Genomic DNA, 22,826 nt, shown 5'->3' with positions numbered 1-22,826 from the left:
GAGCCTGTGCGCTAATATAGCTCCTAACTTTACTGAGACAAGACGTGTCAATCCACAATATTACACCACAATACGCCACTTTATCTCCAGGTCTGAACAATAACGTAGATAGGCATATAATTACATCTTACATAGGCCTACTGTATTTGTATGTATAGGCTGGTACCACCACTCTGACCTTTCACTTTTCTTTCACATTTTCTTTCAATCAGAAATCACTTAACAGAATTTCAAAAATCCTTACCCAATTGATGTAACTCATAAATGAACAGTGAATGTATTGCTTTCCAGTTAAATAGCCGACTATTATTTTGACTGTCAGCCCTGAGGAATGAATTACATGCACTTCCTAAATACAGCCCATTAAATATGCACAATAATATTACTGAATATGCTGGTTTGTTGGATGCTTGGTGTGCTGTCAGTGAAGTTTCACCTCTGTACTTGACAGAGAAGTAGAGAAAGGAGGACAGAGAGTGGGGCCAGGCTGTACCCCTCTCTCCTCCGCATGGCCGATTCCCTGCAACCCCCACACATTAATTAGAGCAGCACTTCCCTGCTTCAGTGGCCTGGCAAAGCCAGAGCTCCTGCCCGACACTGGCTGGCCTGGGTTCAGTCCCCATGCAGAGTCATGCGGAAGACTTTAACAAGGGAGGCCCGGTGCCCCCTGTTCTCTGATCAGCACCTGGCATTAGAGAGAGATGGAGGTTACCAGTATTTCTGCTCTTCACAGCAGAACGCCATAATTGGTTCTAGTCAGTGGTGGCCAGCGCATCATGGCTGTGTCCAGTGTGAGGCTTTGGGAGTTACCAGACCTGCCACTGACTGGCTTCACAGTGTGGGGAGAGGGACCTGCTCAGACCTGGCCTCTGTCCCGGTCAGACTCCTTTAATTAGTGCAGTAATGAGGCTCCTGTCTCTGTAATGATCTCCAGGTGTGTGTCTCGGCCGGGACCCTCGGCAGGACGAGCACACCTGTGGCAGGGAAGCAGGTGGCCTCCAGCCAATCCGCCAGCTGGCACCCAGGGAATGACAGACGCACTGTGGGGACACCTGGCGTAACCTTGCTGCTAACGAGAGAATCAGATCAATTCAACACTGACATTGCTAGCTGCAGTTTCTTCTTATTTTATTCATTGTATTAAACAAATGTGTCAAACACAAAGTAATGTATGGATTTTATCTTTTTTGAAAAAAGAATAAATAAACATAGGTTACAGTAGTTCATTTCCACTGATTGCTCATGATATAAACGTACATTCCTAATGCGTTCCTTGAATAAGCACAGAAGACAATGGCACAATGAAACTTCACATGAACCTGGTCTGAGCATTCAGCAGTGCTGCACTTTAGGGGCAGTAATGGGATGAAAGACGATGGAGGGTAATGATAATACCACAGGCAGCAGTGAACAGCCAGCAGTGAGCAGCCAGCAGTGTGCAGTGAGCAGCGAGCAGTGTGCAGTGAGCAGTGAGCAGCCAGCAGTGAGCAGTGAGCAGCCAGCAGTGAGCAGTGAGCAGCCAGCAGTGTGCAGTGAGCAGTGAGCAGTGAGCAGTGAACAGTGAGCAGTGAGCAGCGAGCAGCCAGCGGTGAGCAGTGAGCAGCCAGCAGTGAGCAGCCAGCAGTGAGCAGTGAGCAGCCAGCAGTGTGCAGTGTGCAGTGAGCAGTGAGCAGTGAGCAGTGAGCAGTGAGCAGCCAGCGGTGAGCAGTGAGCAGCCAGCAGTGAGCAGTGAGCAGTGAGCAGTGAGCAGTGAGCAGCCAGCAGTGTGCAGTGTGCAGTGAGCAGCCAGCGGTGAGCAGCCAGCGGTGAGCAGTGAGCAGTGAACAGTGCTCACACCCTCTGCCCTCACAGACTCCAGTCCTGCCAAAAGCAACCATGAAAAGAGGAATACAACACAGAGTTCCATGCAATTTCTGCTTCAATTAAATACTTAAGGGTGGCAAGCATTGGCATTTACACAGTACACTCCTGTCTGAAAGGGGAGGCTCTAACTATGGTTAGTCTTCATAGTGGGCAAATTGCATGCTATAATATGTTCATGTCAGCTATGAGGTATGTAATGAGATATTGTATTTCTTGCTGAGTGAATAGTTTAAAAGCACAATGTCAGTACAAGAATAAGACAGGGAGGTATCTCTGTAATCTATGCATTTGTGTTTCTTTTTGCATCTTTCACACGCTGGACTGGGTGCAGGTCCTGTCAGACGATCGGGCGTGTTGCCACGGGAACGGCCTGGCACCCCCGCTGCCCCCGGCGATCCTCAGATGGTGGTGGCGAACAGGAAGATCTGGAGGAGGGGCATGACCTTCAGAGTTGAAAGGTCGGCGAGGACTGCCTGGGGTGAGGTGACAAAGTGCCCTGCGTCATTCTCCCAAGCTCCGCCTGGCAGGAATGTGCCTCCCCCCTACGCCCCCACACCTCCCACACCTGCGCCTTTACCACAACGTCCAAAAAAACTGGGCCTCCCTCGTCATTTAGGAAAAAAAAGTGCCTCTCACTGCACCACGATGCAATACATGCTCATCCTCACAACCAAGCAGCACATACCCTGTCCTCCGTCTTGGCCTTTTGGGATTAAGGATTAAATTTAGTGACCTATCATGTTTACAGAAGGAGGCTAATATTTCACCCTGGCCCGAGGCTAAAAATAAAGCCATGTTACGATACCTTCTCCAGAGAACCAGGTGGTACATGAGCAAGCAAATAATGTCGGACAGCATCTGAATATAGGGCCCATCTCACACGTCTGCGTCAGCTTCACATGAACTACAGCTGTCAATCAGGGGCAGGGAGGGAGGGGTCAGAGGAGCCATTTTACTGAGCCTGGGCACGACCTTACAGACCCTCATCTCAAAATGAAATCAGTCTGTCCTCCCAGTGAGTGTCGGAGGCACAAACATGGTACTCACAATTTCCATGTCCTTAAAGAGAACAAGCCAAGTTAAAATGACCTCGACTTAAAGGTAATTTGGTTTATTGTAATAACAATTTGGACAGCGCAAAATGTTAAAAACACACAAGCATGTACACTGAGGCACACTCAGGCACACACAGCACCGTATTAATTACGCTATCAAAGTTTCATCCAGGCATTTGCAGTGGCACTGGGGCTGCACATGCAGGCAGAGTTACTGGTGAGGGCTCAATTTAGGTCCGCACTGGAGCGACGATCACACACTCACACACACACACACACACACACACACACACACACTCGCACGCGCACACAGACACACACTCACACACACACACACACACACACACACACACACACACACACACACACACACACACACACACACTCACACAGACACACACAGACACACACAGACACACACACACACACTCACACTCACACGCACATAAATACACACACACACACTCTCACGCACATAAATAAACACAAACACATACAAACCCATACGAAGACACACACACTTACACAAACACAGACCCGCACACAAACACATACAGACCCATACAAACACATTCACATACATGCACACAGACACAGACATACACACACACACACACACACAGACACTCACTCACACTCACAGACACACACAGACACTCACTCACTCACACACTCACACACACACTCACACACACACACACACTAACCTCGGCTGCAGCCAGTGACATCACTTCCATCAGGTTCTCAGCTCTGTAAGCAAACACTGCCGCCGCCAGGGCTGAGGGGAATAAAAACACCCATGATGCACTGGGGCATTAGCGCCCCAGCCTGCACACTGCCCCAGCTGAATCCAGTCATGTCCCCAAAGCATTAAACGCAACACAGGGAAGCAGCCTTTCAAAGCTGTGAATTTAACACTGCAGCCAGCCCTGCGTCTTCCTCATCCACATGACTTATAAAATATAAAATATAAATATTTTATTTATTACAGTATTTATTCCCAGGTAGGGCAGCTGCCATTTCATCCCTGAAAATAGTAATTAATTTGACTCACTTAAAAAATATCTAAATAAACAACACGTAAAGCACAAGCTATGCAAATAAGTAAAAAAGAAGCAGAAATGCTTCGCAGCATAACTGTATATATAAAAACATGTGAGGCATTTATTCCACTGACAGTCCTCTCACCTGCTACGATCTCTAAGGAGTCGTAGCCCAGGATCCGGTCCCAGAGCAGCAGGAGCTGGTCAGTGGACAGGTAGCCGGAAAACGCCCGCACCATCCACTTAAAGGCAATTCGCAACCTGCCGACAGGCACGCATACACAGAGAACATCCAGAGAGACAACTTCACTCTGTTTCATACATGGGGCACAAATTATTCCTTCAACATAATTTACCTTCACACCCCTGCACCTAAAAGACCACCTCACCAGCATCTATGCGCTACAGGGCTGAGCTTATATTATTATTGGCATTTAGTAGATGCTCTTATCCAGAGCAACTTACATCAGCTACAGGTTTTTACAATGTTATCCATTTATACAGCTACAGCTGGATATTTACTGAGGCAATTATAGATACAGCAGCAGTGCCCCCATTGGGAATCGAACCGGCAACCTTTCAGTGACAAGTCCTGCTGGTTAACCACTATGCTACACTGCAGCCTGCATATGAGCTTCAGTGATTCAGTCTCTCTGTGCTGAAAAGGGCTGACCAGTAGAACAAGACACTGCAACAGTACTAAAGTACTTTTTTCTTTGTAATACCGGTGGTACGCTAAGGACTCCAAAATCTTTTCACTTACCGCCCTCAGTTTAAAATCATTTCCTATCCTCATTTTAAATGAAAAATACAGAATATATTTGACGGAAAATTCAATCCACTGCAATGCTTTTTAACCTGAAGAATCTCACCCTCCCTTTTCAAATTAGTAAAATATGTCTGAATCATACGCTGTCTGTCTTCTTTTCCAATTCACAGGCTATTAACGCTTTATGAGTCCAACAGCTGCACACAGCACATACTAAATATAGTTAAATACTAAATATTTCATGTGCAGATCAAAATTCAGTTACAGTCTTTCGTCTATCACTAGTTACATTCAGAAATCTCCAGTAAATAATGTGGCACTCAAAAGCATATGTGCAGCCTATTGCCACTAGATGGAGCTCCATCACCGTAATGGTTTCACAGGTTTCACCAAGAGGTTAGTTGGCATAAACATCTCACCGCAGAAGGGAAATCTTTCCTGGTTGCACAGAGCAATTATTCACTACTATTAGATTACCTGTCGGTGCGCATATGATACTGCATGTAGAGACACCTGAAGTGGTTTGAGGCTGGACACTAAGAAACGTGAGTGATGAAGACGATGATGTTATGGTGATAAAGAAGAGGATGTCAGTGTGAGGAAGGTGAGAACGGTGGGGTGAGCAGCAGGCTGCTGAGACCAGCAGCACACGGCAGGACTCACGGCTGAGCTCCGATCTCTCGCAGGTGGTAGAACAACTGGGGAAGGTGTGTCTGGAGCAGCTTCTCAAACTGCAGACAGAGCGAGACGATGCCCTGCAGAGACAAGCACACAGTCAGACGCACTGTAGACAGCAACATTATCCCCTCAAACACACAGTCAGACACACTGTAGAGAGAGCAACATTATCCCCTCAAACACAGTCAGACGCACTGTAGAGAGAGCAACATTATCCCCTCAAACACACAGTCAGACGCACTGTAGAGAGAGCAACATTATCTCCTCAAACACACAGTCAAACACACTGTAGAGAGAGCAACATTATCCCCTCAAACACACAGTCAGACACACTGTAGAGAGAGCAACATTATCCCCTCAAACACAGTCAGACGCACTGTAGAGAGAGCAACATTATCCCCTCAAACACACAGTCAGACACACTGTAGAGAGAGCAACATTATCCCCTCAAACACACAGTCAGACACACTGTAGAGAGAGCAACATTATCCCCTCAAACACACAGTCAGACACACTGTAGAGAGAGAAACATTATCCCCTCAAACACACAGTCAGACACACTGTAGAGAGAGAAACATTATCCCCTCAAACACACAGTCAGACACACTGTAGAGAGAGAAACATTATCCCCTCAAACACACAGTCAAACTGTAGAGAGAGCAACATTATCCCCTCAAACACACAGTCACACTGTAGAGAGAGCAACATTATCCCCTCAAACACACAGTCAGACACACTGTAGAGAGAGCAACATTATCCCCTCAAACACACAGTCAAACACACTGTAGAGAGAGAAACATTATCCCCTCAAACACACAGTCAGACACACTGTAGAGAGAGCAACATTATCCCCTCAAACACACAGTCAGACACACTGTAGAGAGAGCAACATTATCCCCTCTAACACAGTCAGACACACTGTAGAGAGAGAAACATTATCCCCTCAAACACACAGTCAGACGCACTGTAGACAGCAACATTATCCCCTCAAACACACAGTCACACTGTAGAGAGAGCAACATTATCCCCTCAAACACACAGTCAGACACACTGTAGAGAGAGCAACATTATCTCCTCAAACACACAGTCAAACACACTGTAGAGAGAGCAACATTATCCCCTCAAACACACAGTCAAACACACTGTAGAGAGAGAAACATTATCCCCTCAAACACACAGTCAGACACACTGTAGAGAGAGCAACATTATCCCCTCAAACACACAGTCAGACACACTGTAGAGAGAGCAACATTATCCCCTCAAACACAGTCAGACGCACTGTAGAGAGAGCAACATTATCCCCTCAAACACACAGTCAGACACACTGTAGAGAGAGCAACATTATCCCCTCTAACACACAGTCAGACACACTGTAGAGAGAGCAACATTATCCCCTCAAACACAGTCAGACGCACTGTAGAGAGAGCAACATTATCCGCTCAAACACACAGTCAGACACACTGTAGAGAGAAACATTATCCCCTCAAACACACAGTCAGACACACTGTAGAGAGAGCAACATTATCCCCTCTAACACACAGTCAGACGCACTGTAGAGAGAGAAACATTATCCCCTCAAACACAGTCAGACGCACTGTAGAGAGAGCAACATTATCCCTCAAACACACAGTCAGACACACTGTAGAGAGAGCAACATTATCCCCTCAAACACACAGTCAGTGCAGTCACACACACACACACACACACACAGTTACACACACTACATTATAATGGCATGATCTCTTGCAGTCACACACACACACACACAGGCTCGCTGCACTCACTGAGGGGGAGGAGGAGATGGAGTGCAGTCTGAAGAAGTATCGCAGGTACATCTCCCTGAAGATGCGGTACAGCCTGGCCGGCTCATTGTACAGGAAGCAGAGAGGAGCCACTGTAGAGGAAACACACATCACTACAGAGACATCACACACTCTGCAGCCTACAGGCCTCACTCAATACACACACACACACACGCACGCATCACTACAGAGACAACACACACACACTGGCCTTCCAGTATTCAGACCCTTATTGGCTGTACACTGTAAAACTAACTTTCAGCTTGATCTGAAACCATGCAACAGAAAAAGAATGAAAACTGTGCTCTTGAGTCAGCTTTACCTTTACGAAAAACTCACCATACATTGAGAAGCCATGAAAAGGAATTACACCTGGAAAAAAAAACAGTGTAACATTTCCACTGACATATTATACATAACTATACACTAAAAATGGCTTTAATTAATGTGTGGCTGGTGTTCATTTGTGCGTGTATTTAGTCAGTATTTAATTAGTACCTGTCAATTTGGATAGTATTTGATTGGTGCCTGTTCACTGGCTGGTATTTACTGTTGAATGAAGCAGCCCAGGTAATAGAGCTCTTACCGTTGGGAGGATAAACCACAGCATAGCCCTCTACTCCCTGCTTGCCTGTGGGAAATCATGGTATCATGAACAGAATGAAGGATAAGACATTATTCTACATATTAACACAATTGCACAAGGTAAATTCATTTACCTGTAAAAAGACATAACAGCAGCCAGACATTAGATAAGAATTCCAAAGTAACACAAGCACACACACATTCCCGTATTTCTCACCCCGTCTGAGTTTAAAGTACAGGGACAGAGATGTGAATGGTGACATTTTCAGAGCCGTGGTCCAGGGCAGGTTACCTTGGATATAGGATTTGGGAGGAGTGGCGCTGTTATATCTGAAGTGCTCCAGAACCGCGGTGTCTCTCGAAAAACACAGCAAGACCTGCGAGGACACACAGACGCACACACACACACAGGGACACACAAGCACAAACACACACAATTCAGAAAAGTACTCTGTCAAACTGTGAGCTCCCTCTAAAGACAGCCTCTTCACTGACCCCTCTCACAACAAGCGAAACGCGCTCCCCAACATCTGACATATCCAAATATAACACCCATCCTGATTCCCCGACAAACCTGGACACTTTCAAGAGAAAATCCACGCGCTGGAGAACAGCAAGGCCAGATGAAATACTACCTGCACATCCGACACTTGCTTTAAACAGCTGGGAAAACAGATCAGCGCTGCCGAGGATGTTTACCTTCATACCATATGTTTTATCCTGTTTCGTACATGAGGTGCAATTTTTTTCCTTTATTTACCTTCATGCCTGTGTGCCTGTAAGACCACCTATCAATGAGCTTATATGAGCTTCAGTGCTTCAGTATCTCTGTGCTGATAGGGGCTGACTGGGGAGCAAAAGACAATCTAACAGTATTTCCCTTTTTCCTTTGTAATTCTGGTGGCAACTTTAGGACTCCAGCATCCTAATAAAGTGAAAGAGTATGTCTGTGCAACGTTCACTCTTCCCCCTGTTGGCATTTTCATATTTAAATCGAAGTTGGTCTCACACCCACCTGATATAAGTAGTCTTCAAACACAAAGTAGTAGTCATCATTACTGGCTGTGAGCTTCACATCCTGAAGGGAGAAGGAAGACAGTGCGTATTCACCATATGCGTTTACATTTTTGAGAAAAATATTAATTTTCATTAAGACTTATTTGGCAGACACTTGTTTCCCAGGGCAAATTCTAAAAGAGTCATGGCAAGATACACAAACTGCACATCAGAAGAACTGGGGCTCCGCTACAGCATAGCAAATAACACATCAGTGCTAAACCATCAGGCTGAATAGCTGAGCTAAGAATACCATCTGCCTAGGCATAGCACTTACACATGATGATACAAGGAGCATCACTTTTTCATAGTACAGATACAGTACCTGACAGTGACCCACAAGATCTGCATAAATCGTATGCACCTACGGTAACACATTTCCAAGTGCAGTTCAACTTCTGGATACATTGAAACAATCAGAGCGAGTTTAAATAACATTATGATGTAACATTATTTTGTACCTTCATCTGATCCAGCATCTATTATATTTAACAAGTCCTAAATCACTGATGCTAATACAGAAACTGAAAAAACGCAAAACTTCCACCTGGTGAAGATATGAAATAGGACGTAAGAAGGATAAGGGTTTCTGGATGGATGTGTCACTGAAGATGTGGCGCACCTTGTAGATTAAGTTGTCTACCAACAAGTCGTGATTGATCACCCCTGACTTCAGCTGCTCGTAGTGCATGATGTCCTATGGAGACAGCAAGACACACGTTAATGTAACCTCAGACACCTTTATTACTACTTACAGTTTAAAGGAAAAGGAAGATTTAGCCTGCAAAACATATACCTTTAAAACTGCATGTTAAAATAACACCTTTAATTACATGGGATCTTTAATAAAACGAAAGAGGACTATGCCTTTATTTTAAACTAAGATAAGAGGAACTTACATCATACCCTTCATTCATACTACAATAAACTATTTACACAATAAAATAACTCACTTAAAATAAAATAAAAATGTACAAGCTAGAACAACAATTTTATTTGAATAAACACACGTGTATATATACTCTGACAGTGATTTTGTCCAGCCAGGTTTCAGTGTGGTGCATTATGTAGAATCTGCTGTCAGGAGAAAAATGAAACCAGCAAAATTATATCCCACATTCCCCTCAATCAGAGATTAGGTATCAAAACAGGACAAAGAACAGAGGAAGAAAGACAGAAAGAAAGAAAAACATTTTAACAAACTTCGCAGGCAGGTTTGAGGCCAATCTGGCAGTGGAAGAAGGGGAGACGGGGGAGCGGAGACGGATGAATTTGTGATGCGCGGGTCCCACAGAGAGAGCAGACGCTTCCAGACGTCTTCAGACACAAAGACAGGATTTAAAGCTGCCTGGACTGTGTCAGCGAGAGTCATAACAACTCCCCCAAAGTTCAAAAAGAACAAACGATAAAGTTCTGCAGAAGCCGGGGGGCAGGCAGGGGTCAGCTCCAGTCCCCCCTGATCAGAACATAGCTCGGCCAGGCAGCCCAAACCTCCTGCGTGGGTGTGAACCTGCGCACTGGCACTGAGGTGCAGGGGGGGTAGCGGGAGGATGACGAACGCACCGCTGTCCTACTCTTGGGCAAGGAGCTTAACCAATGTCAAATAATTATGCTGGGCAAATGGATACTGTATAAGTTAAATAAATGTAATATATGCATGTAATGACTTATTTGTAGTATTATACATTTTGAGGAAAACCTCACACAGAAGTATTAGGCCCTCTACCTGATGGCACTTACTCACCATGCTAACTGAGGTACCTTGGTACCTTGCTCAAGGGTAAAACGGAAATGCCAGAACTAGGACTTTCCTGTTGGTTGCCTAACCACTATGGCCTGATGATTTCAGAGTGAACACATCACGTCTTCAGATCAATATTCATCCATATCCATCACAGGTCAGAGCACTGACTGCACAAAAACTAGAGAATAAGGCAGGAGAGGATGATATGTGCAGGAGGAAAAGCACTCATGAAGAGAAACTCTTGCAGCATTGTGTCATCACAACTTCAGCGATGACTGTTGCTAACTACCGATTACCAAACATTGTGTAAGAACAAAAATGGTGAGACTTTAGAGCATGTTTAAATGCGTCATTCAAAATGCAGAAAAAGCACCAAGCTTCTGACTGACTGCTTCCTGTGTAATGAGGCTCCATCTTTCCCCTCATCTCTCAGAGTGAAGGGGAGGTTTCCGTGACAACCACCATCCATCAATAACATGTCGTTAAACAGCGTTTTTTATCCATTAGTCTCTATGCTCCAGTCAAGTAAACAGAATTAAGCTATTTTTAGACTTCCTAATTTCATATCCATACATCGCAACTGACCAACTGTGACAGAGACAAATGGCACTGTGATATCATTTCATAAATGTTCATTACTTCTGTGCAGTGTCATTAATCGTCTGATGCTGAATTCTACCTAATTCATCAATTGAGTTTCAGGTTTCATTTCTATTGATTATTTTCCTTTCAGATCCAGTGCTGCTCATGAGTGATGTCATTACTGCATACGCAGGCAAACCCGCAGTGTTACCTGAGCAGGGAGTGGACTCACTGTGTGTGTGATGGTTTCCACACAGAGGAGCACCGGAGAGTCTGTGTGACAGGGGTATACATACCCCTGCAGCAAATAATGAATCACACCCCCACCCCAACCCAGAGCCATTCATCAAGCAGGCAACGAGCCTTAAAGAGCACTCTTTCACCAGGCTGTCAAAGTTAGCAGCTCTGACCTCTGTGAGTATAAAGGATTGTGGGAAAAGTGGCCCTGGGTGGAGATGAGAAATGATGGACAGGTGGGCCCTGGTGCAGGGATTCCGGAACCCACCATGCCTCACTCATTATTATCTGTGATATTATTATCTGTGAGGCCACAATGGAACACCTCAGGGTCGTGTGTGCAGGCCTGACACAGTGCCTGCCGTGTTAAAGGGCCTGCCGGCACCGTAAAGCACTGGCCAGGGTGCAGTGTTTGTCCTTTCTCTGACGGGACAAGAAAAACGTGTCCAGACGCCGTTCGATCCGGAACATTCAGCGGGGATCAATCTTCCCCAGAGCAGGCTTTGTTTGAACTGGGAGAGGGAGTCTGGTGACTACTGCCGTATACAAACGCGGGGGAGATCGGCCGCTCGCCACACATGGAGCAAACAAGATGAGATAACTTTGCTAAATCGCCCCCGTTTGATTACGTTGGCATCCCAGCGGTGAGACAAGTTACCACGGGCTCCTGTAAACACCGCCACGGCTAATTTATGGCGAAGATGCGGCCCTGCAAAGCGGCCTTGGGAACATCACGTTGCCTGTCGTTCTCTATTTACACAAGCCGTATGAAAGACAGGCCGACCCATCAGCCCCAACTCTGACACAGGAGGTCAGGCAGCAGCTCCTGTCCGGGCCGCAGCCTCTGCTGAGACAGAATGAACTCTGTGCATTTATGCACATCCAGGTCAGCTACCATTTGTACTGCGGGTGGAGGAAGCTCACAGATTCCCTAAAGGCTCCCTCAGCGGCAATCGGCAGTAATGACATTCTACCACTAGGGGGCAGTACGATCAGTGAATTATCAGCCTGCTTGTTAAATTAATAAACAGTGAAATCACATAGACACAAATATCCATAAAATATACTGAAGCACATATATGTATAAGCACTCATACAAGTATACATACCCAAAATACACGTAAAGACTAACGTGTTCACGAATACCAAAAAGTTTAAATACACATAAATACTCATTAAGACATACAAATCCATAAATACCCAAAGGTACAAATACACGTAAATACCCACACAGACAAAAAATATCTGTGAACACCCAAAAGTATAAATACTCATAAACATGCAGCAGAGAGGATTTGTGAATTATCATTACAAATTGTAACAACAGTCTGTGTAAGTTGTAGAGCAGTCTGTTCCTTTTAGCTAAAGAGGCCCCCTCAACATCGCTGGGGTCAGTGAGATCAAAGAGCCGCAGAGAATCATTAACTTTAGTGTAGTTTTAATGTCTGATCTTACGAGAGCTGGAGCTTGGGAACCCCAGCAGCTGTGTGTGTGTGTGTGTGTGTGTGTGTGCGTGTGTGTGTGTATATGTGTGTATGTCTCTAAGTGTGTGTGTGTGTGTGTGTTTCTGTATGTGCGTGCGTGTGCACGCTCTGACCTCCGGTTCATTGGTGCAGTTGAGGATCAGAGCCCAGAGGTCGGCCCTCAGTCCCGTGGGGCAGCCCTGCCGACTGTACTGCTGAGCTGCAGCACTGTCCCGCTCACTGAGCACTGGGGGGGGTGGGGGGAAGAGAGAGGGGAAGAGAGGGAGAGAGAGAGAAAGACAGAGAGGGTGTGAGAGAGAAAGAAAGAGAGAGAGAGAGAGAGCTTTACTCACACTGACCACTGACACAGACTGAAGCTTTATCCACACTGACCATTGGAGCAGAGAAAGAAATTCAAAGAACTATTGGAGTGGGAAAGGAAGAAATGTGTAGAGGGGAGGGGTCTGTACTTCCAGCACACTGGCCTTCCTTCAGAGAATGCTCCACTGACAGACAGCACTTGCACAGGAGTGAAGACCCTTGAATCTGTGTACCTTCTCTTTCTTTATGTGTTCCCCCGGAGTCTGATTCATTTCCATCAGTGCCTGTGTGTTTACACTGCGCTCAATTTACAATCCCTGTTAAAAAGCCCTGCAAGAGGTTCCTCGCCCATTTGCACAGGATTGTGGGACGCAGGCACTTGAGCCCATCGACAGAGAGCAGCTTAAAACCCCTGCAGGCACAAACACTGCGGCTGCCGGCAAGGGCCTGTTTACAGCAGCCGGGAACCAGAGGCCAGGGTTTGGCTGGGGGTGCTGCAGTCTGTCCAAAAAAGCCCTTCCCAGATCAGGAGGGCGGGGCAGGAGGTGACCCGGCACATCGCCCGATACCCCCGAATCTGGGGCCAAAACCGGTATGGGTGAAGCGGTACTGTCCTCAGCTCACCTCTTTTCCCGATGCGAACATGCTCCGCCTCAAACAGATCTGCACATTACAAGGGAGGAGAGAAGGGGAGAGAGAGAGAGGGAGAGAGAGAGAGGGAGAGAGAGAGGGTGAGAGAGACAGAGAGAGGGTGAGAGAGAGAGAGGGAGAGAGAGAGAGGGGGGTCAAATAAACCTGTTGTCATGGAATGAGTTTCAGATACACACAAACATCCACCCCATCCTGGCGTGAATCTGGAGACTCAGGCATTTGTCAGGGGAAAGCCCTAATGACCCGTACAGCAAGTTAAATGTCACTGATAGGATATCTGCCAAACAGCTATGTATTCCAAATGGTCTTTTAACACTTTCACCTGATATTTCAGGCCATAAGAGAGGGAGCAAACATTAAAGCAGGCCTTTCGTCTTTAAGTGTGAGCTGGGAGAAGCAGAGCACCCTCGCAATAATGCTGCAGGGGGAACAGGAAAAGCCAAAACAGCCATACTGTAGAAGAAGGTGGGTTTACCTGGAGGAACGTGGGTGTGGTCATCGATGCCCAGCTGACCAGTCATCAGGCCCAGCTCAGAGAAGCCTTCTCGCTGAAACACAGGCAACAATCCCCACTGTCTGTTTCACACAACTCATTCCTACATGCATGTTTCTAAATAACAATATGGGTAAAGGATATGGATCTGGATAATGCATGTACCCAGAAGGCCTCCATGACATTATTCATTACATTATGATCATTTAGGAGATGCTCTTATCCACAGCAACTCACATGCAGTAGGTTACAGTTGTTTGGCAATTATGCGTTAAGTACTTTGCCCAAGGGCACAACAGCAGTGCCCCATCAGGGAATTGAACCAGCAACCTCTCTGCTGTGCATCTGTTAAAAAGAGGCACATGTACACCATCCTGTCTCCTCCTGGCCAATTACATTACACTATGGTCATTCTGCAGACACTCATATCCACAGCCACTTACATACGGTACGTTACAATTTTTACTGTCATCCATTTATACAGCTGGATATTTACTGAGGCAATTCTAGGTTAAGCACCTTACCCAAGGGTACTGCAGCAGTGCCCCAGAGGGAATCGAACCAGCAACCTTTCAGTGACGAGCCCCACTCTTTATCACTATGCTACACTGCAGAATCTACTCCCACCCTTGTTGGATAAGTGCGTGGTGACAGTGGGGTGGGGTAGAGGGTTAGGGTTAGCGTTAGGGTCGCTCCATTCGGGAATGTGACCGTGACCGTGGAACAGGTGGGGGACGGCACATCACACACGCCGCGGCTGCACAGACAGTTTCTGTCCCGCACTGACGGGGGGCCGGCGCACTCACCATCTCGCGCACGTCTCGGACCCCCAGCGGCACCTGGATCAGACCCCAGTGGGAGCGGCTGCTGGCCTCGTCGCTGCAGTTGTGGTTCGGGTTCCGCAGGCTGATCAGAACCTGGAAACAGAGGGTGTCACTTCTGCTGAACGGGGCATCCCCCCCAAACGGGACACCTGGCTCCCCGAAGGGGGAAACTCCCTAACAGGGGATCTCTCTAACAGGACACCTTCCTAATGGGGTATCTCCCTAAAAGGGGCACCTTCTTAATTTGGTAGAGGTCACCCCAACTACCACCAATGTGTCGAACCCAGCTGTGTTTGCCGTTCACCATTATCATTATCATTACCACTGCTACTTTGCGAATCATTTATGTACAGTACAATGCTTTGGCTATGCAAATATTGATTCAGTCATACCAATAAAGCAAAGCGAAACTGAAGAGCTGGACTGACTGCATGGTTGCCTGAATAGGTTAAACTGGTCTGACAGACAGTACAGTTTGCATATCCATGCTGTTTCAGGCCCATAAATAATAAACAAGGACTTGCGCAAAATCAGACAGGAACAAGTGCAACTGGAGCACGCAGCCTGCACGATGCTGTACTCTCCAAGTTCTGTTAGAATCCTCCAGTGAATGCACTCACCTCCAGAAAGTCTTTAGGGGCGTAAACAGGTCGGAACCGGCTCAGATCTGTCAATCAGAGAGAGAGAGAGAGAGAGAGAGAGAGAGAGAGAGAGAGAGAGAGAGAGAGAGAAAGCGAGGGGCATGGTAAAGTGAAGCCTCGGATCTGTGAGAGCACTGCCGTGACTATGCACTGACTCGGCTGTGACTCCTCTCTGTGGCAGGAGGACGTAACGAAGTAATTTTTTTAACCGCCCCTTGGTGTGGAAGGAATGTTAAAGTATTTTCATTATCCCAATCCAGGATCTCCAGTTTACCCTTCTGCCAGGCAGGCACATGTAAATGTTATCATACCCCTTTAATGACAGCAATGTTATATCAGTGTGCGGGACTGTACACAAACGACATTTCACTGAGTAAGCATGGTGTAACATCACGACAGCTCACCGTTTCCTTGTGGGTCATTCTCCAACAATACGTAAGGGCTATGATATAAGTCAATGTTGTCCTTTTAGGCCTTTCTGTGGCACCATGCATAAGTTAAGACACAGGGTAATGTTGTTCTTATAGGTCATTCTCTGCAAATATGTGAAGACTATGATATAAGGTAATGTTACTCTTACGGATCATTCTTTGGCACCATATGCACATTGTGATTTAAGCTAATGTTGCCCTTATGGATCATCTTCTGGCGGTGTGTGCCTCCTGGCACAGTTACAGTAATGTGTAATTGTTTCTTCATACAACGCAGGTTTTTTTTACCCTGCTACTGGCTATTCTGAGCCTGTGCTCTCAGTGTTTTTGATATGCCTGTCATATGCGTTTAATGTATCTTGCCATGACGTCTTGTTTTCGAAACAAGCAGCTCTGGATATAATCATCTGCCAAATAAATTAAGAAATAAGCATGAATCAAAACGTTACCATGAGTATAATTGTTGTAATTGCTGCTGTTAAGTGTCTGTGTCTGTAAACTAAAACAATACACTTACAATTCAAGTAATTATTTGCTGTTAATAATGGAAATTATCAGCATTATTAGTATTAGCAATAGTAGTGGTAAAAGTAGCTTTTATCATTGCTATTGTAATGTGATTGCATCAGCAGGGTGTGGCCGGAGACCTGGTTCATCTGTGCCCATCTCATTCCACTTGCTGATGAGCTCCCTCTGCTCATGGGCGGGTCTCTGTGGGAGAGGGGAGGAGCAACAGCAGACTCAGATGCTATTCAGAGCCCCACATCCTCATTCCCTTCCGTTCCATTATTATTACTTGTTACGCTCTTATCCAGAGAGACTTACATACAGGCTACAGTCGTTACATGTTATCCATTTACACCGCTGGATATTACAGAGGTAATTCTGGGTTAAGTGCCTTTCCCCAGGGTACAGTAGGGCATAGCAGCCGTGCCGTTACATAATCGCTGCCTCTACCACAGGGGCACAGGGGCACAGGGCACACGGAGCTGGGCTGACAGGCAGAAGGCTGCAGGTTCGATTGTCATTTCACCATTTCACAATGTGCCTAACCTGATCCGCATCAGTAAATATGAGGTCTAAATAAAAGGGTCTAAATAGCAGGCCTTTAAGTCACCCTGGATAAGAGTCTCTACCAGGTAAATAAATATTATGATGATTTGCTTGCTTCCACTTCAGTACGTAACCAGGCCATTCCACCGTCTTCACTCACGGGTGTCTTACCTTGCGAGCCAATGGGACGCCCAGCTCCGTGCACATGCTGTTCAGGCTTTTGAGGATCCGATTCTCCCAGCTCGCCTTTGTTTAAAGCAAGAACCAAGAGCATGACATCTGACAGCTTGATATTCCACATTTCAAACGTTTTCTTTCCCAGAGTTTCCTTCCATTCCACTACTGATAGTAAGAACTTTCAACACACAGTTTTAGTCTTTAGTCTAAGACACTTCATGAATCTTTCATAAACAAAATGTGTATTTCACAAATCAAACTGGTGGGGTTATCAGGTTTTACTGAGGTATGTTTTTGCTGCTCACATTAGTGTATCAAAAATCTCAAGGTTACATTACGTGTAATGTTACCAAAATAATTAGCAAATGTAAACTGAAAAGAAAATCAAAATGTGGAAAAAATCAAACTCTACAAAAACAAACATTTAATGCTATGCAACCTTTTTGATATACCCACCCACACACACATGCATGCATGAACACGCACACGCGCACACACACACACACACACCTGGGCTTTGCGCATGTACACCAGTGGCTCCTTCATGTGCTGGGGGGGTGCCGCTGGGTGGCTGGGGGGGGGCAGGCTAGAGACAGGAGACACACAACATCTCAGATAACACCTCCACAAAGAGCCCGCTTCCTCCCTCTCTGGCCTCTGGAAAAGGCGCTGTTTACACCGGCCCGTATCAGGACAGCCACCCAGACTCCCCCCCGTTACGCAGGAACAGACGGAAAACCGCTGCGGTACTGTTTACCCCTTCTGCAGGGCTCGCAGGACACAGTGCCCCCCCCTCGCCCAGCCTCGGCCACTCATCATCTCACTTAATGACTCCGCCTGTCTCAACAGGATCATGCCTCTTCAGCGACTCCTCAAACTCGTCTGGTGTCCTGAAACACTCAGTCCTACATAAACATTCCACGTTAAAACGAAGGTACGGATGACTCACGTTTGACAAAGGAAGGCATAATTCCACTTTTATGTAGTGGTGAGACTGGGAGCCATTAATATCAGCACTGGACAGGTCATAAAACCGGACACAGTAAGAGAAACAAAAGTAAGAGGAACCGAGACTATGACATTCACAGACTTCATTTTTAAGGTTCCTAAGTCTTTTACGGGTCAGATAAATATATGTCCCCCACAATCTGATGAAAGACTGATGCTCAGACTATCACGCTAAGAAATGACAGCTGTATGAATCAGTGATGTGAAACATCTGAGAACGGAGAAATGAGAGCAAGCCGAGTAAGATTCAGAAGTAAGAGTCAGACTTTTTGATATTCATTACAGCGTTCATTGCATTCAAGGTACTTAAAACAAAACCTGGGCAAAGAAAGACTTTCTGATTTTATAGATATAAAACCCTGAACCAGAATATTGATTTTAGGCATATATATAACTGTCCATTAGCACCTACGCAATCATGACCTGCGCAAAGTCAAGACCTGTCATTACATAGTGATGTAGAATCACTTCGTCATCCAAAATGCATTATTTTATGAGCCTGCCATTTGCATTATCTTTGAAATGATCATTTAAATTGAAAATCTAATAATGTGATTATTGTTTGATATTACCTTTTGGTCTAACTGATGACGGACTGTGTAAACATAATTCTATTTACACCTTATCCAGGCGGTTTAATACACTGATTGTGTGTGAGTGCGTGTGCGTGCGAGTGTGTGTGTGTGTGTGTGAGCATACCTGTCTGTCTGTCTGTGCCTGTTTTAGTCACATCCTTATATGTATACCAGTAGAGATATGGACAGGCTCCCTGTGCCAAAAGGCAAGTAGAGTGCTTTATCTTCATAATATTTGAAAGCAGGGTTTATAAGTGACACAGGTGTCTAAACATTCTAAATGAACACCACAAAATCAGAGATTCAGGGACGGTCAAGCTTTATGTCTCTCTGTGTGGCTGAAAAAGACCAGAAAACGAGAAAGAAAGTAAAGAGAACCTTTCCTCCAGGGTACAGTAACTGAAGTAACTAAGTCTTTCCTCCAGGGACCAGTCACTAAAGTAACTAAGTATATCCCCCAGGGAGCGGTGACTGAAGTACAGTGCTGTTTCTTCTAGGGAACAGTAAGTAAAATACTGGAGGCTTTCCTCCAGAGATCAGTGACTCACACGTGCAACTCGCGGTATACTGCATTCTGCAGCGCCCTCTCCCAACCTGAGAAAAAACAGAAACAAAAAGAAAAAGTCAGGAGAGCAAGACTGTCGTATAAGAGCCAGGGAGTTTCCTGCAAGGTCAGGAGGTCTTAATGAATCCTAACAAATATGTTTCACACCAAATATTGCGAATGTTCTAAGCAGTACTGATATAGCTAAACACTTCAGGAGTAATTTAGGTTAAATGCCTTATTACCTAAAATACTAATTTTACACAACAATAAGTGAACTATTACAAACAGGTGGAGCAACACGAACTTAATGGAGCTTTTTGACTCCTCACTCCCACTTCTTCCTTCATAAAACAAGCACTTTGCTGCATTCACCAACTGTGCAGCTGACCCATTCCTAAGGGTAAAAGCAAGCAACAGCAGGTTGGAGGACACCCCAGGTTCAGCTCTCAGGGAATGACAATAATCTATCTAAGACTGATCAACTAAATTTACCTGTGTTCTTCAAGTAATTCCGGACGTCATCTTTGAGACATTCAAGCTTTATCTCTGGTTTGTGCAAACACTCCTGTGTGGAGAAAACCTACAATGAGGGCTTATTCACACAAGCAGAGAGCAGCAGTGAGCTGTGTCCGAGTGTGTTTAGGGTGAGTGTGCTTTAGCCTAGCCTGACATGGGCACAGCTGCATGTCTGAGGATCAGTGCCATCGTGCTGCAGCATGACCCCGCAGCCTGTGCATATGTGGCTCCTGCTGTAAACCAATCAGCTTTTACATGACTGGGCATTGTGACATCAGCTGAATTTGCCATTTCTCATCTCCATCGGTGATCATAAAAAGCCATGCTGTTTTTCCACTGATGAAGGCTTTACAAAATAAGACAATTCATTCTTTCAAGTTTAATTTAATCTCTCCTTTAAGGAGTATGTGATTTCACCAACATCTGTCACATATTACTGTAAAGTAAGACAGTTACACGAAGTTGGTGGAAAAGTGTAACATTTAAATTCCAATTCGACTTAAAATGGCATTCCAAATGCTTCGAATCTAAAATGAACACTAAGTAAACTATTAAGGTTTTTGCATATTCATTGTAGCTCATTAATAATTTCCTGACGTATTTAAACATTGCTACTACTACATCTGACATTGTGCTATTATTAATTACTGTATACGTTGCAGTTAAACCACACTGGCGTTTGCAGCGTGTACACAATAATGATTGCTTCAGATACTTCGTGCGAATAATAATGTCCAACTATTCAGTGTTATTTACCAAACTAGCTTATACAGCTAGCTGTTTGCTAACATTGTGTTAACTAATTGAGGATTTAGCACCAGACAATGGAACAGCATGTAAAGTTTGCTCGCTCTTTAGCCAATTACCAGAAACGAATAATGCAAAAATCAGATCCGCTACATGACATATGCTTTCGCTGTTTCAGCTAAAACGGATGCGGTTCTAGCTGCCAGCCATCAGCAGGACAGTCTGCAGTGCTGCACAGGGCGCAGTCTCACCTTGGCCTGTTTTTCTAGCTGAGAGTGTAAATGGCTTCCTTTCAATCGCTGGACTACCTGCGCGATAGTCATCGACAGCTCTGTTGCTTCGTCCATCGTTTGCAATATTTAATTTATTACAGATAGCTAGCTAGGTAGCTGACTGATTTCTTTCTTGAAAATCATGAAACGTTCCCTGCAGGTCGCTCAGTAGTAACTAAGCAACGGTACGGGATTAAAGAAACCTGGACGGAAACATGCGGGGCGAAATGTCGTTCCTAGTGTCACACTGCAAGCTGTAATAGTAACAGTAATTTCCTTTTACCGAGGGCAGTTTATCGGTGGTCATGCCATGCGGTCCGTTTAGTACTGGGGTAGGCTATTGAATTTGATGTGCAGATCATCGTAAAACGCTTCAGACTGTTACCAGACGCCGAACAACGCAGTAAAGCAGACACGTGTGAATTCATGACTTTTTGATCACTCTTATTTAAATAACGTTACATACATATATAGGCTAAGGCTACATACATAAAGATACAGCAAGACAGACAGACAGACAGACAGACACAGAAGTACTACAGACTGTGCATGTGTGGAGTTCTGCCAGCGGAATGTGATCTGAAGAGACGCCTATGTGTCACCACTACAGACCTCTCTGCAGTGTTCACGTTGGAGATCTGAAGCATATTCAGCAGTATGAAAGCATATATGCACATAAAACAGCATGGTCATGATTTATTCATGTTATTTCTTATTTAACATATTTTGCCTTTATTTTCATTTGTACTAAAACTCTGATTTCTATTTTTTACTTCCTTTGGTCATAGAAGGACTGGGAATAAAGCTGTAAACGTCGGTAATACAGTAGGCCTATATATGATCTGAACAAGTCAGCTTTCAGTCATGTGGAACAGGATGCATGTATGTTGATTTGAGTCTAATTGCTTTTGATGAGGAGTACATTGTCAACAGGAAATTGTCCATAAGCTAATAATCATATCTTATCTACAAAATTACTGGAGTAAATAATCTTCAATATTGCTATTGGAATTGACTCCTGGTTAGTTATATAATTCAAATGAAGAAGGAAGCAAAAATGAAGATGTATATTATTTAATACAGCTCTAGGTAAATAAAGCAATTTATCTTGATTTTATCCAGATTCGTTTTCTTGTAGACAAATCTATTTTAAAATGTGTAGATATAGATAGCTATTCTACCATGGACAATGAAACCTGTCAATATTAAACGAATAAACAAATAAATAAATATTAAAATGTATTAATACATCGTGCAATAGATGAGCATTTAAATTCTGTGAAATCTTACATTCTTACATCTGTGAAATCATTTTTTATAATAAAACTTCATATACACGTATAATAAACTGAATGTTTATTGTAATTTTCTTGATAATACCACCATTCAAGTTGTCATGAAATGAGGTAAGGTATAATGAAAATAATATTACGTCCAGTATATTACAGAATTTCAATTATTTATTCATCTAATTGTTTGTTGGTTAAGATATTTTACAATTAGCCTAATTAATGATTGTGTTTATTCTGTGTTTTTTTTTTTATCCGTAGGTTCCTTTGCTTATGTGATTATTTTACTTTGACAGGTTTCATAGCTCAGATATTCTGCTTTCCCGCTGCTGATCATTTTGGGTTGGGAACACTTCTTATTGCAAACCTCTTCTTTAACATCTTACATTTAAATCTCAAACTAG

At 44.7% G+C, this 22,826-nt stretch overlaps 1 protein-coding gene across 1 annotated transcript; it reads right to left on the bottom strand.

Annotated features, from left to right (window-relative positions):
• Positions 1–1,782: 1,782 nt before the first annotated feature.
• tbc1d19 (TBC1 domain family, member 19) lies at positions 1,783–21,292 on the bottom strand. Its single transcript, XM_036551546.1, has 21 exons — positions 21,113–21,292; positions 20,091–20,163; positions 19,600–19,645; positions 17,979–18,054; positions 17,463–17,537; positions 16,886–16,949; positions 15,787–15,833; positions 15,149–15,259; positions 14,325–14,397; positions 13,823–13,861; positions 13,012–13,124; positions 9,474–9,548; positions 8,811–8,873; positions 8,088–8,172; positions 7,797–7,841; positions 7,550–7,582; positions 7,193–7,302; positions 5,394–5,485; positions 4,107–4,222; positions 3,626–3,696; positions 1,783–2,336 (listed from the first exon to the last, which is right to left on the bottom strand). Exons 1-21 carry the CDS (start codon positions 21,206–21,208, stop codon positions 2,262–2,264), a joined length of 1,578 nt encoding a protein of 525 aa, XP_036407439.1. The 5' UTR covers positions 21,209–21,292; the 3' UTR covers positions 1,783–2,261.
• Positions 21,293–22,826: the final 1,534 nt, after the last annotated feature.

This window comes from Megalops cyprinoides, chromosome 18 (genome assembly GCF_013368585.1).
Source record: "Megalops cyprinoides isolate fMegCyp1 chromosome 18, fMegCyp1.pri, whole genome shotgun sequence".
NCBI classification, from domain to species: domain Eukaryota; kingdom Metazoa; phylum Chordata; class Actinopteri; order Elopiformes; family Megalopidae; genus Megalops; species Megalops cyprinoides.
The sequence above is the reverse complement of the archived record's forward strand: the minus strand, read 5'-3'. Positions and strand labels throughout refer to the sequence as shown.

Excerpts from the sequence above, each read along its gene's own strand:
- tbc1d19 (XM_036551546.1), bottom strand. The coding sequence starts at position 21,208 with ATGGACGAAGCAACAGAGCTGTCGATGACTATCGCGCAGGTAGTCCAG. Across the intron at positions 7,583-7,796 it reads TGTGGTTTATCCTCCCAACG|GTGTAATTCCTTTTCATGGC; the intron begins GTAAGAGCTCTA and ends TTTTTTTTCCAG. Across the intron at positions 5,486-7,192 it reads CCATCTCCTCCTCCCCCTCA|GGCATCGTCTCGCTCTGTCT; the intron begins GTGAGTGCAGCG and ends TTGTCTCTGCAG.